We start from the raw sequence: 15,431 nt of genomic DNA, 5'->3' as shown, positions 1-15,431 counted from the left end.
TAAATATTTTTTAAGAAAACAGGTGCTGTGAGACCAGGAATGTTAAATTAACATGTGAGAGAACATTAAGAATATGCTGCATGTTCTGTGAGCAAGCAGAAGGGGAAACTGCTTCCTTGAAATAATCTCAGAAACCAAAAAAATAATAAAAATTAAGGTGAATGCTTATTAATTACTGGTGACATGACAACTACCACAATAACATATTTGTCATCCAGTAACTTAGTAAAATTTAACTTGCAAAAGAAAACTGAACTGTGGTAGCTATAAAACAGAAAATGCAATAAAAGATGATCAGTTCAAGGGAGAAATTAATTAGGAAGTAGTAAGCAATTAAAAGGCAGTAAAAATCCAAGATAGCATTTTTATTTACTTTTTCAGAATTGAATGAGTGCAATTCCAGTTATCTCGAGTTCCTTTATCTAGTCTACTAGTACAAGCAAATACCCCGTGCCTAGTACTACTTTCCCACATTGACTGAAGTTGAGAGAAGCTGTGTAGCAAATTTGCCCAAAACACTTCTGAAATTCTATTTATATTTTCATTCCTTAACTACATAACACATACAAGCATTAGATTTCAGATGTCACCATTTGCTACTTAATATTACTCCAGCAGTCAATCTTCTGTTTGTCAAGTGGCTGTGCTCCAGCCCATGTTTTTCCACAAAGCTGGGTGATGCTACTCCAAACATAATAGTTTCAATGCAATTGATTTTGTTTGGCTACGTGATAAATGTCCTAAAATAAAATATTTTCTCTCAAAGAACAACAACAGGAAAAAAATAGGAAAAAAAAATAAAAAAAAAAAAGCTTAATTTATCTAAGAAATGAGATTAAATTCTGAGTCTAGGCAAAATGTGTATTTGAGTTTTCTTGATATTAGTATCAAGCTTTGCAGGTATACATCATACCCCATTTGCTCATGAATTGTATGCAACACTGTAGAAGGCTGACTTCGGTAATAAAAGAAATGCAAGTATGCATTTTGAAAACCTAGTGATTGTTATGTTTACACCAACTCTTTCATTTTAGAATGTAATATGACTTCAGCCATGTTACAGTTGGACCTTGTAGATCTGGTACTCAAAAGTTAAAACTGTCCTGGCTACGTAATGCATATGCAGATGTGAGCTTAATTTTTGTGTCTGTTTACCATGATGCAAATAGACAGCTACCTTTTTGGCCATTCACACCTGCTAATAGTGCATATGCATACACAGTCATGGTAATTTCGCATGCAGATTACATGCATTGTTACATATGTACCCATGTCTTGAAGACCCATAAATCCTGCGGGGTGGAAATGTCACTTTATTATTTGTACTAAAATGTTTTTATCGTATGTGCAATCCTTTTCTTGTTCAGCCATTTACATTTTTGATAGTAATTTATGTGGTGTCCATTTACATGGACACATCTGTTTTTTTAGAAAGGAGCTATTACACATTATGTTGTCTCACTCCTACAAATAACTCAGAAATTATAATGCAAACTGTTCACAAAACAAATTAGTGGGAATTACAAGTGCTATTAATAAGCACTACATACAGCCTACCCTACAACTTCACTATTAGTGCAGTGGGAATCCTGATTCAACTGCCACATAAACAAAGTGGAAAGATTTTTCAGTTTACTGTTTTCCTTGCTCTGAGTTGCTCAGTGATTGCAACTACCAGGTTGTGTGTGTGTACACACACATATTTTTCCTGCTTGTAACTTTTCTATCAATCTGTAAACACTAGAATTTTGAGAGCATAACAGACATAACATGAAAAGCTAAGCAGTACTGGTCACACTATCAACCAGTGTAATCAGTCTATGTTTGATCAACATGTTACCAGTATGTGTCATCACCATCTTTCAGATATTGCATGACCATGAAATACATAAGCTGTAATCATCACGGTTCTGAAACATGTTATTGAGCAAAATGTGTGACCTGGCCTGATGCCAAGCACACAATCAGTAAAAAACAGAATTAAAAAAAAATATTCTTCACAGTTTGCAAACACGTGACTGACAAAAATGGCAGGTGTTTTACTAGTACAAGTGTTTCAGCTTCACTCTAGGCAATAAGCCCAGGGTTAGATATTTCTTTAGGTTTCTAGATAAATAGTTCATGTTGCTAGTTGTCTAGCTAACCCAATGACAAATCAATCAAATGTGTTCCTCCAATGATATGGAGTGCAACACTGGAATTTGTTGCTGCCACAAATTGAGCAGCAGCAGGGCCAGAAGCCCATAAAAGGCAAGGAAAAAATGAATGCTACTTTACCTTGTGGCAACAATTTTTCAGATATATTTCTGAGTGTCAAAATGTTACTTTTTATGTGTGTGATATTGACATGGGAACAAGGAAAAATGCCTTACTGGCAAGATTTTCAACTCAAAAGTCTTCTATTTTCCCACAACTGTAATGATATGAACAGGAGTGTAGACCTGTTCATCCATACTTTCCTGGCAATTTAACTTGGAGGATTCTTTATGTACAGGACAGTTATTTACATCCCTTTTACCACATTCAGTTCATAATGTCTGAGTTATAATTTCAAGTTGGTTTAAAGTTAATGATGCAAAAAGGAGTTCAGAGTAAAAGAACTGAGGATACATAAGCCAACAATGCCTACCTGTTAATTTTTCTGTCCTCTGTGGCATCTTGTCCTTTTTGGTGGTGGGAAGTTAGCACATATCAGCAAACTATGGAACTTGGTTTTGCTCTTAATACTTAAAAGCATAGTTTTCTAAGCAAAGTGTAACAGCGTAAGTATCAATCGTGTAAACCCAATAGGTCTCACATCAGTCTCCAATCTGGAACTGTGCAGGTTTCTCTAGCATAAGGTAGTAAACCGTAAAAATGTGTAATTTGTTCAAGATTGTGTCTTTACTTGATTAATCTACAGTCATGGTGCAACAGTTATCAATGGAAAATGATTAGTCTGGGAAATTTGATTGTCCCTTAATTCTGATTGTGCATTTTCATGCTATACAACATCACTGACATCTTTTCTCTCATTTCCTCAGACACTTAAAATTAAGGGAATCCAAAGGAATAATAACAGTGTAAATTTAAATATGTTCTATGGCTCATGATTAGTTTTGAATAGGAAAAATAGTAACACTTTTCCCTTGCATGACAATGTACAACCTGGTAGCTGTGCATCCAGTGGCAGCACTGGAGAAGTACTGAATGCCATGGGAAGTGCAGAGTGCCCTCTCCTGGGTTAGGAAATAATCCTATTAGCCAAACTGCCCGGGAGCTGGGGGACCTTTGCTGAAGAGCAATGTGTGATTACTATTCCCTCTTACAGTGGCACATGGAGATGCAGAAAGAAGGAAATCTAGTGGAATTGAAAGAGCCTCTTAACTAAAGAGAATTAGGCTTTGATCAGATTCTACACCAGCAGAAAGATCCAGGGTGTCCTTCCACATACACATTGTATGACTGGCCCACCTGTTCCAAAATGGCCTTGAAATACCAACTTTCCAAGTCCTCAACTTATGTATTACTGTGTAAGTTCTTCCTCTGCAAGTGTTTTCCCTACTAGAAGAGGTGTTACCTATAGAGTCAGTGGAAGTCTTGACTACTAACACAGATAATAGCGACCCCTGAGCATATTCTCATTTGTTCATAGCTTCAAGCAGTCATTGTATCTATAAGGAAGCAGTAATTGGCAGAGAAGTTTGATAGTGATTAGTCATGAGTCCTTGCATTCTTCAGTGAAACTGGTGATTGAGTGGCTCTTGGACAATACCTTCAATATCAGGTAACTGATTTGAGCTACTGTAGAAATAGAGGATGAGTGTTGGTTATGAATTTAAATGGCGTAGTTATTTGTGACTCATGCTCTGATCAGAAATGTGGTTTGAGCCATGAAAACAGTCGTGGCTGAAGAACTGATTCTTCAGTGAATTCTATTTCTGATATTTTATACCTATTGTATATGTATAGGCATCTATATCATGTACTGGTATGCATATATATGCTATATATGCATGTACTGGTTTCTTTTAGATCCCATCATGTCCAATACCTCCAATGTAGACTCATTTACCTTCACTCTTGTTCACTCTTGTTCTCAAAGCTCTTTTGGTTCCCTACTTCTTCATTCTTAGTAGAACTTTGCTCCAAAATCTCATTGCTCTGAAACTTTGACAGGGTTAGGTGAGACACAGATTTTGAGAGTCAAGGAAGTTCTTTGCTCTCCAGTTGTTCATGGGAATTGAAGATAGTATAGAAGTAAAACATCACTGTGTGGTCTGGACTGAGGATTGCAGAATCATTACTGGATTTTCTGTAGTTTTTCATCTCACTGATGCAGGTTTTGTGCTGTGAGCTGCAGAAGTCTCAATGACACTTGAGCTGCCTATTTTCATGGAGGGAAGTCTTTCCCACTAGCTAGCATAGATATGTTTTCTCTGACAAAGTTATTTCAAATAAAATAAAATTTAAACAAAGATCTTACAAAACAAATGGAAAATTTTGCCTTAGTAAGAAGTAAGGAAGAGTCTTGCATTAATCATAGTCTTCTAACTACTATAAAGAATGGAGATTGCTTCAAATACTGATATCAGTGCCTCCAATTTGTGACCTAGGAGATCATTCTTAACAGATTAAACTATTTCTTATCGTATGTATATTCCTGATCATAGGCAAAAAGCAGGGTTAAAATGGGATACAGGCACTGAATGAAAAGCTGGCATTCATATTTCATATTAAAATCACTTCTAATGTAATTTAGTTTTCTGTAGAGGGAAAGCAATTTTTAGTTGAACATTTACTTGTTTGTAGGTGAGAAGGATAATTATAAGACATCACAGCAAAAACAATTTGTGTATATTTGATTTTTTGTATAAATGTATTTATTTGTTCTTCAAATTAACCATGTGGACTTATTTTTAAGCAAGTAGTGTGGGGAGTGGGGGCAAAAGAGAGAAGAGGAAAAGAAAGAGTGAGAAAGAGAGTGAAGGGGAGAAAGGGGAAGGGAGGAAGAAAAGCAGAAAGAGGGAGAAAGAGGGAGGAAGAATCTCTGTGATTTTGTATTTTATTTCTAAAAGAGATTTTTATAGTCTCCAGCTAATTTAATATGAGAACAGGAGTTGTTTATGATAAAGCTTTGAGACTCTTATACATTCAAATAATCATTGAAAGATTATTTTAATTACAGTATGTTGCATGGTTAATGACAAATTGTCATCTGTTTGTATCATGAAGGTATGACTAGGGAGAAATGCTAGAGGAATAGAAGTGTTCTTTTATGGTTATGTCTAAGACTCAGGAAAACTTATGTAAGTTTTATATTCTGGAAAAATGACGATGTTCAGAAAACAATGTCCAAACGAAATAATTTGAAAGAGATCACATTTAAAAGTTATTACACAGTAAGTTATTTTGAAGTTTTAAAAGTAAAGGAAGAATATGCTAAAATAGCTGAGATATTTGAGTTAAAGGTGAGGAGAACAAATCTAAAATAATCTCTCAGCAGTGAGCATAATGAAGGAACATTCATTTCAGTTCAGAAGAACTGGAATTCCTTTTGACTATAACCAAAACACAGCAGAGCGTTATTCAGCCATTTATTTTCCTCAAGTTCTTCACTCTTGTTTTGTTTTCTCCAGGAAATGCATGCAAGAACGTGATGCATGTGTAAAAGACGTTGTTTGGTGTGCTGTGGAAACACCCAACTACCTAACTTACAGTTTCTCTTGTTTTACTAGTTCCTTTACTGAATGTAGTTCATCTTAATGCTTGATTGACCTGAAGAACACTATACTGGATAGTGCTGGTGTTATAAAACATACAATATTAGTTAACTATTTACACACACACACACACAAAAAAAAAAAAATAAAGGGAAATAGGAGGAGACTGCCTGCCCTGCCTTGGGCTTTTTGGTGCAACAGAGTTTATATTCCCCCTGTGTTTTTCCACTTTCCTTATATGAAATGAACAGCTGTAATTGAAAAGCAAGAAGCTCCATGGTTTATAGAAATAGGTGTTGTTAAGAGCCTTAGCCATCTAATTTTCTTCCTATTGCAGGGCAGGCTTCCTATTGTCTGTCCTTTAGAGCTAATTTCTTTTCTGATCAAAAGGCCCACATCATTGAAAAGGTAGTAATGACTATTCATTTGGTTGAAACCTCCATTCTGCAGCCTGCAAAGCTTTATTTAGAAACTGCTATTTCTTTCTAAAAGGAAAACCTCATTTGTGTCCTCTATAATGTCAATTAAAGGAGAATATATTTTAATTATTTATCCTGGAGAGAAACCTTTCAGGATCTCAATTTGCTCTGCCAGTGATACAGGCTGTAGTTTGAAACAATATGTGCCTTCAAAATTGTATGTCAGAGAGTAGAAATAAGGTGTGTTTTGATTTTAATTTGCCAGTAATTAATAGTTTATTTGCAGCTAATTAGCAAGTTACAGTTTTACAATTAATGTCTGATTTCTAATATGACTCATAAAAAGGAGCCTAGCCATCGGTACCAGCAAATAAGGTGGGTTACTGAAACTGTATAGAAAACATTAGAGGAAAGATAGATTTGCGAATTTTTAAATGGGTAAAACAGAGATGATTGAGGATTTTTTTTCTTTTTCTGAAGAATGAGAGCAGTGATATCTCAGCCCTCTCCAGCGGGAGGGGAAGGGTCCTCAAAGGCCCACAGCAAGCCCCCCAGGATGGCTCCAGCCCCTTGGGGTAGCCAGAGGCAAGCATGACGGGGCTTTTTGAGAGACCCCCGCTAAAGTGTGCTGGGGGCAGGTCTGTTTCTCCCCACGCTTGTCTCTGTGTCCCATCCAAACCCCATCTCGCAGGGGACAGGACCCTGGGCCACCCAACGTGGTGTGTGTGGGGGTGCATCTGGGGTGTTTGGGGCCAGGGGAGTGCGGGGATGGAAGGGAGCGCACTGCTGGTGGCAGCTGTGGGCAATGGGAATGACCCGCAGGAGGAGAGTTGTGGGGACTTGGAGGAGCAGAGAGAAGTCGCAAAGTTCCCATTACTGCCTCTTCTCTTTTAAAAGGGATTTCTCTCAGATAAAACGCAGGCTGCCCCACAGCAACCGCTGCTAGTGCAGCGCTCATCTCTTTAGCATCAGTTCTCATGCTCGTTTTCGGGTGGTTTGACTCCGTGTTTCTGCGTGGAAACACGTGAGTTAAGCTGATTTCTTCCTTGGGGCTCCGCAGCGAGCTCTGGTGAGTTGTCCTGTGCTGGTGGTCCCCTCTACAACCCTGTTAATTGGTAACTTGGAGATGAGGGGGTCCTTATTAGCAATCTCCCTCCCCCCCGCATCCCTGCTCCCCCGCAGAAGCCAGCCCCATGAGGCGATTACCAGGAGGAGCTGTTTGTCAGAGGCTAATAAACAAATTCCTCCAGAACACCTGAATGAACGAGGGCCAGGAACAACCCAATTAAGAAACGGAGCTACTGGTTGTTTTCTGTGCCGGTGGAAACAATCTGGGCTAGAAAAGAGTCTATTCAGCGGGCGCTCCGAGAGGTCTGTTTGCAGCCCGCTATTGTTGTCAGAAGCCAAATAAAAGTTCAGCTGGGGGGAAAAAGTGATTAAAAACAACATTTGCCGCTGCCTCCTGAATGCACCGGGAAGCTTGGCTCAAAGGGATCGATCTGTACCCAAACGACGTGGCTTTTACCATGCTCCTGAGATTTTTGTTCCTAAATGTTGCTGGGTTTAATGATGTCATCCAGAGGATCCCTCGCTTTCCTGTATGGATGAGCAGCGGGGACAGCCGCAGCCGTGCAGCAAGGCTGGTGGGAACTGGTGGTGTATGCCCCTCTCACTGGGCCGGGGGGGTCTAGAACAAGGTCTAAACAAAAAAGCAGGTGAACTTTGATTTTAAGCATCTTATGGGCATTTTCGGGGGATCATCCTAACAGTGGTCCAAACGAACGGGGCAAGTTGTGAGGACAAGCCCCCACCGCTCGTCGGGAGTTATGCTGGGGGCCAAGGGAATTGTTTTAATAATAGGATTAAACAGGGCTGGTTTGGTGCATAGCGTTATTCTTCACAAGCCGGCGATCTTCCCTGACACAGTTCCAAGATTCCCCCTAGCTCTGCTGGTCCTGCAATTAACAGATATTAATGGCTATTGCTTATTAAGCGCTGATTGCTTGAGAAGCAGGCGGTCCCTTTTCCAACGTGCCTTTTCAGCCGTCAGGTTTCTCCTGTTCAACTTGGCTTGTGCTGTAAACTCCTGATTTCGCCTCACGCTCCTTTGTCACCAAAAAAGAAAAAAAAAAAAAAAAAAAGGAAAAGGAAAAACAACGAGAGCTTCTCTGCCTTTGACACACGTATTTTCACGCCCCCACATGCCCCTGTCTCACCCCCCCCCCAGACGCAGGGGGCTCTCCTAGCCCCGGACAGCTTCTCCCCCAGTCCTGACGGAGCAAATTTAGGAAAATGGCTCCGGGTGTGGGGCACAAGGAACAAGGGACCAGGTGCTGGTGGCTGCAAGCCGTTTGGCCGGGGGGTCAGACTTTTGCAAGTGCTCTGCAAGGTGACTTTAGGAAATAGCAGCTGGTGGAGGAGGGCTTGCTTACTCCTCCTCGCCCCGGTTCCGCTTGCATTGGGGTGCCCGTGGTGGGATGCTCCGAGCCTCCCATCCTGCTGTCCCGCAGACTCTGGGGGTGCACGGCTGGGCAGGAGCCGCGGTGGCGGCGCCGTGCGGGCTGGGATGCAGCCCCTTGGGCACCGGACTCTTTCCTCCTGCACTCCCAAACGGGTGAAGAAATCCCCTTGGGAGTCCTGGGGATGGACCCACAGGCAGTGCTGAGAGAGGGTTCCCAGCTGCGTGCCCTGCTCGTCCCTTCTTCTGGGAACAGAAACCAGCCCCAGTCTTAAGTATTCTGCACAACGTGCGCGGCACCAAATCCCTGATGCAGCGAGAGTGCTCTGGGAACCTGCGAAGTCTGGAAATACAAACCTGTGCTTTTTCAGCCGGGTTTATGTTCGTAGGTAAAGAGATGAGAGGTGTTTGAAGATAATTGTCACCTGGCGTTGAAATAACGTGGATTTTAAGATGTTAAATTGTGTGCCCTTTGGAGAAAAAAATAAAAGAAAAACGAAACACCACGACGTAAGTGGAGTCTCAGGCAGCGCGAAGACAAACTGAAGGGCTAAATAAGAGTCTGAAACTTAACGTGCTAATATTTATTTAGATAATTTAGACACCAAAAGGAGCGCCGTTCACAGGGCTTCCAGCCCGTCCTAACGCTGTGGTGCCGCCGCGTTTTTCGTTGCGTGTAAGTGGGCTCAGCCGCTCCGACAGTCGTGCGATCGAGTCATCTAAACGAAATGTCCGGACCTAACCACTCCGTTTCCCATCCCAGTCTGGCGCGTCTCAAACCTCAACTGGAGCGGTCAAAATATTTGGAGGGGTTTGAGCTTAAATAAAGCTCTTTGAAGCTTTTCCAGTATGTTGCAAAAGTTCCTCCCGCAGTTCCTCCTGCAGCGTGCCTTCTAGTGATAGTGCCTGAAGTACAACCTCCTCCTGCCACCCTGCACAATTTTTACCCCATCCAAACCCACACGGCAGCAAACCGAACAACAGCAAAGACAAAACTCACTGCGAGCGAGTCCCAAGCGGGATTTATTTCCCCTTCGGCTTTGCTCAGAAGATGATCTAGCCAGAAAAACTGCTACGGAACTGCAGAACCACAACCCCCCCCGCCCGACACCAGGGTGTCTCCGAAGTGCTGGCACCGACCAGGGCTGTGCCCGCGGGTCCTGCCCGGAGGCGTCCCGTCCCACCCCGTGCCAATTAGCGCCGTTATCCTCACGCTCTTCTCTCTCCGAGGGGCACCAAGCTGGGGGAGCCCCCCCTCCCCCCGGTTGGGGTCCGGACGCCGAGGCACGGCCCCCCTCGCCCCCCCAAACTCGGGGGGTTTGTTCCGAGCCCCCCCCGGCGGCGCTGCCCACCTCCTCCAGCACCGCGGCTCCAGGACCCCCATCGAGGAGCTGGCGGGGGGAGGATGAGGGAGGAAGAGTGGGGCAGGGCTGGGCGGCTCCGTGCCCGCGGTGTCTTGCCAGAGCTGCCGGCCCTGCAGGTGCCGGGCGAGGAAGGGAGGAAGAAGAGGGAAAGGGAGGGGAAGGGAGGGCAGGGACGGAAAGGGAGGGCCGTGATTGACAGCTCCGCGCAGCCCCACTCCCGTCACCCCAACCCTACAAAGTTTGCTTTCACACGGAGAGAACTTTGCTGTTGCCATGAAAACGGTTTTTGCGAGCACCGTGCCCCTTCCCCCTCCCGTTGGGACAGCCAAGTGGAAAAACTCAAGTGGCGAAGGGGCGGCCGGGGGGGCATTGCCCGGCGGCAGCCAGCCCGGCCCGTACCCGAGGGAGCCGCCGTGCCCTGGCACCGGCAGAGGGACGGCTCTGTGCCCGGAGAGCGCTCCGGGACAGGGGGGGAGAGTTTAATCCCACCCCCTCCTTCATCCGCGGTGCAGGGGGGATGCGGGGGGGGTGTCCGCGCAGTGCAGGCTCGCCCCGTCTCCAGGCACCGGGCTGCGGCTCCACCGGGGAGCCCCAAATCCCTTTGTGCCCGGCGGACACATGGCTCCCGCTCGCAGCGCCCCTCCCCATCCCTCCTCCTCTTCCTCCTCCCCCCTCCTCTTCCTCCTCCTCCTCCTCCTGTCCCCTTGCCCCGCCGGCAGCTGCGGGACCCCCGCCGCCCTCTCCGCACCCCGCATCCCAGCCCGGTCCCTGCGCTTTCTCCTCCATCCCAGAGCCGGGAGCAGAGCTCGGCGGGGGGCTCAGCAGGGGGGGTGGCAGCCCCAGCATCCCCAAAACACCAACTTTTTGCCCCCCCCCGGTCCATTACCGGCGTCGGGGCTGCCGGGAGCCTCCCGCCGATTGGCTGCCGCCCGCCCCTTTATAGCCGCCGTCAATCAAAGGCCGCCGCCGTGTGCGCGTCGCTCGGTGCTGCCCGCGGGATCCGCTCCGCGGAACCGCTCCGCACCCGCCGGCACCGCAGCGCCTCGGGGAGCAGCACCTCTCAGCCAGGCGGCAAGAAACTTCCTCCTTCCCGTCGCGGCCGCTCAGACCGGTTCTTGCTTAATTTTTGTTATTTATTTTATTTTTGATTTTTTTTTTAATTTTATTTTTTTTTAATTTCTCCCCGAACTGCCGGTGCCCGCCTGCCCGCCGCCCTGGCGCACCTCTTGCCGGCCCCGGCCATGTACAGCATGCTGGAGGCTGAGATCAAGACGCCGCAGCCCACCCCGGGCAGCGCCGGGGGCAACCCGGCCCCGGGCAGCACCGGCAAAGGCGGCGGCGGCGGCGGGGCCAGCGGTGGAGCCGGGGCTGGCTCGGACCAGGACCGGGTGAAGCGCCCCATGAACGCCTTCATGGTATGGTCGCGGGGCCAGCGGCGGAAGATGGCCCAGGAGAACCCCAAGATGCACAACTCGGAGATCAGCAAGCGCCTCGGGGCCGACTGGAAGCTGCTGAGCGACGCCGAGAAGCGACCCTTCATCGACGAGGCCAAGCGGCTGCGGGCTGTGCACATGAAGGAGTATCCGGATTACAAATACCGGCCCCGACGGAAGACCAAGACCTTGCTGAAGAAGGACAAATACTCGCTGCCCGGCAACCTGCTGGCCCCCGGGGGGGGCAACACGGTGAGCAGCCCCGTCGGGGTGGGCCAGAGGATTGATACGTATGCCCACATGAACGGCTGGACCAACGGGGCTTATTCCCTGATGCAAGACCAGCTGGGCTACAGCCAGCACCCGGGCATGAACAGCCCGCAGCTGCAGCAGATGCACCGCTACGACATGACGGGCCTGCAGTACAGCCCCATGATGTCCACGGCGCAGACCTACATGAACGCCGCTTCCACCTACAGCATGTCGCCCGCCGCCTACGGCCAGCAGCCCTCCACGGCCATGAGCCTGGGCTCCATGGGCTCCGTGGTGAAATCCGAGCCCAGCTCGCCGCCCCCGGCCATCACCTCCCACTCGCAGAGGGCCTGCCTGGGAGACCTGCGGGATATGATCAGCATGTACCTGCCCCCGGGGGGGGACGCCACAGACCCTTCGGCCCTGCAGGGCAGCAGGTTACACAGTGTGCACCAGCACTACCAGAGCGCCGGGACTGCCGTCAATGGCACCGTACCACTCACCCACATATAGACTTGGCCCTGCGGACGGCTCCCCGCATCCATCCCTCATCCCCCCCACCGCTCCTGCACCGCACCGGGACGTACGGCAGTGTTCCTCGGCTTAGCAGACTTGATACTAACTTTGGAGACATTTTAAGAAGGAAATCCGTTAGCTGTGTCATTTTATTTTTTTGTACAAAAAAGAAACCATATTTGAGCAAGCTGTTATTTTAATAGAGCACAACTCCTGCCTCCTAGAAGCCCCTGTGAAGTTTTTAAACCACGGCAACTTCTGGTTTCTGCTAGGTTGGGCACTGTTTTGTTTGCTTCAAAGGTTCAAAAAAGTCTCGCATCTTTCACAGTTTGATTTCTAGCGTGAAACGAAATGAAACAAGCAACAAAAACCCGGCGGGCTCTTGTTTTTAAACTCAGTTGTTCAGTTGTTTACATTTTCGTTGTGGTTACTTAAGTGTTGTTCTTCCCACCTCGCCGAGTATTGCTTGGTTTCTAGCTGCAATCTGTAGCGTTCACGACGTCTTAACTTTAGGGATTTACTCCTTAAAAAAAAAGGGGGGGGAGGTGGGAAAGAGCTGTGCGGGTCGCAAACGCATTTCTTTTATTTATAGTAAGTTGTGTGTCTTGTTTTTTTTCTTAAACTGTAAACTTATGTAAATTGGTTTGTGAATTTTACTGTGAACCATGTTTTGACATATCAGATGAAGAAACGTTTTAGTTTTTTGTTTACCGGATTTCTTCCAAAAAAAAAAAAAAAGTAATCGAAAGACTTCTTCCCTGTTCCTAGTCCTCGTTTTCTTCCCCTTCCCAAACGAAGAGCCCGACCAACGCGTTTGGTACCGGGCACGGCGGCGGTGCGGGCTTGCTCCCTGCCCGGCTCCTGCCGCCCGGCCGGGGGCTACCACAGCATTTCGGCAGGGTTCCTGCTGCCATCGCGTCCCGGCCTCGGTTTTGGGTTCTCCTGGGAGCCCTCGCCTTGCTCGGTGCCGAGAGGCGATGTGCTGCCGCTCTCTGAGCCGCCACCACTTGTTGCCGCTCCGGCCGGCGGGGAGGGAAGGGGGTTAAGCGTGTGCGCCTCGTTTTCTTTCTTTTTTTTTTTTTTTTTTTTCTTTGGAGGATTTGCCCAGAAACCCGACCTCATCTAAAATATTTACAAAAGTAAAACCCGCTGGGGAACTCTTAATTAGACTCTATTAAAAATGAATGGTTACAGGAGTCCCCAGAGGAAATAAATAATTCAATCTTTTCAGTGTGTTTGACGAGTGTGTTTTGAGTCTGGACAACTTTTCTTTATTTTTTTTCATTTAGGATCCCACGTTGTTCTCAGTGCTTTCTGGGGGCACTGCAGCCCCGCACCCGATCGGACCACATCCTTCCCCTGGGTCTGCTGCAGCCTGGTGGCAAATGGTCTTGGACCCCCCGGTTGGGGGGGCAGCACCTTAGGGCTCTGTGTCTTGTAGTGCAAAGCCCCCAAAGTCTCTGCCTTTCTTTTGCTTCAGCTAATGGGTTCGCTGGTTGTCTTCCCACAGAAAGGATGGGAAACAGAGGCTGTTCATGTTGTTTGCCTTGGTTTTGGATGGAGGGGCCTGCTTCGTTTGCCCCCCGTGAGATGTGGTGCTGGGAAGGCTTCGTGGCCCTCCGCTGCCCACTGAAAGTAGCTGGGATCTGCTGGGGGCAGTGGGAGCATCTCCCAGTCCTGCAGTGCTTCCTGCTCCCAGCAGCGTCTGCCTTGGTTCTCCACTGGGACGCGCATCCAAGTTCAGCCAGGTCCTTCCTCTGGCTCTTGCAAGAAGAAAAAGCAAGTGTTGTGCAGACTGCACCACCGGTCCCTTTCTCCGGTGTAGGGCCAGGCTCTCAGCCAGCCGGAGAAGGGAGCACCCGGAGTGGCTGCTGTAGGCCCACGGGTCCCTGCCCGGGCCGCTCACACTGCACGGATGAGCCCCAGGGTTGTGAGCCCAGGGCCATGCTCTCCATCCCACACAGGTGAGCCCTGGCACCGCACAGGTCCCCTCTGCTCTGGAGCAGCCGAGTAGGAGCTGGGGCAACCACTTTGCACACTTGAACCCAGTGTGTCTAACACTCAGCTCAACTCCTGTAACACTGCTGGTGACACCTCTGGCAAACCTCTGGTGTTGCTTTCCCCTGCTTGCACTGCCACCGTTCAGGTAGGACAGGGCCTGCTGCCAGCCCTGGCAGGATAAGCGGCCCCGTACCCCAAAGATCGGTGGTGCTACCTGAGGGAAATGCAGGGGCAGCAGGAGGTCCCATTTCAGCTCAGCTCTGGGTCAAGCAGTTCCCCCCAGCACTCCCCACGGGCAATGCAGGGACAATGCTGGGAGGGGAAGCAAGAAGGTCCTGAAACCCCAGCCTTCCAAGAAAGGGTTGCGATGTGAGTCTGACAAAAGTGAGGGCTCCTGACCTGCGGCACTGGAACTGTGTTTGCTGTCTTCAGAGTTGAATGGCAGCTGCATCACTATAGGAGATTGTTCTGTTCACCTGAGTTCTCTACAAATGGATTCTCTGCCGTAAAAGGGGAGAAGCCCGACTCTTCAGAAGGCTTGCTGCATTTGAATTCAAGTTATCCTCATTTTCCACAAGTCAGGGCCTAAATGTAGCTGGTGAGCAAGTCCCTGAGGCGACATCAGAAGATTTCCTCTGTATTAACTGATGAGCTCTCTGTGGAAGCTCACCTCCGTGGTTTGGCTTGCGGGGGCTTTTACTGAGCTATTGCTTTTAAGATACCCAGACAAAATCCTCGACAGAGCTTTCAGCTTCCTGCAGCTGAACTTTATCCCGAGGCTGAAAAGCCTCTGGCTGCTGCCTGTGGGCAGAGTCCTGTGAACAGGCACACAGCTGGATGGGGAGAGACCCATTGCAAACTGAAAGTAATGAACCCAGCCTTGCACATAAGCACAAGTACAGAAATGGCCTCTTCTCCACACACATTTTCCATCAGGGAGCCATTGCCTAAAAGGCAACTTTTTTTTTTTTTCTTTTTTTTTTTTTCCCCCTAAGATCACTGTTACATCTTTTGCTTGGATTCAGGGAATTTGCCTGGAGAGCAAATGCAGTAACACGTGCCCTTGAGAATTAACGAAGGTGTATTTTATTTGTTCCACTCTTCGTTTTTAAAATTTCAGTTAATCTCAGACACATCCTGCATGCTTTTAAATCCAAGTGTCTCTTGAGCAATGCCTGTGAGGGATTTCATGCTCCTGCTTGTGTGTAAGAGATCAGGATCAAGCCACTACATTCTGACGGAGAACAGGTGAAGTTGCAAACAGGTGTGATGTATTAGCTCTGTGG

General features: G+C 47.4%; 1 protein-coding gene and 1 long non-coding RNA gene across 8 annotated transcripts in view; both read left to right on the top strand.

Moving 5' to 3' along the window:
- Nucleotides 1–15,431, top strand: part of LOC311444194 — a 191,960-nt gene that overhangs the window by 76,848 nt on the left and 99,681 nt on the right. The window lies entirely within an intron of this gene.
- LOC311443993 (transcription factor SOX-3-like) lies at nt 10,902–13,131 on the top strand. The gene has a single exon (XM_084534703.1). The coding sequence runs from the start codon at nt 11,185–11,187 to the stop codon at nt 12,139–12,141; it is 957 nt and encodes a 318-aa protein (XP_084390829.1). The 5' UTR covers nt 10,902–11,184; the 3' UTR covers nt 12,142–13,131.

This window comes from Aythya ferina (genome assembly GCF_964211825.1).
Source record: "Aythya ferina genome assembly, chromosome: 13".
Taxonomy (NCBI): domain Eukaryota; kingdom Metazoa; phylum Chordata; class Aves; order Anseriformes; family Anatidae; genus Aythya; species Aythya ferina.
Note: the sequence above shows the minus strand (reverse complement) of the source record. Positions and strands in the feature narration are given on the sequence as shown.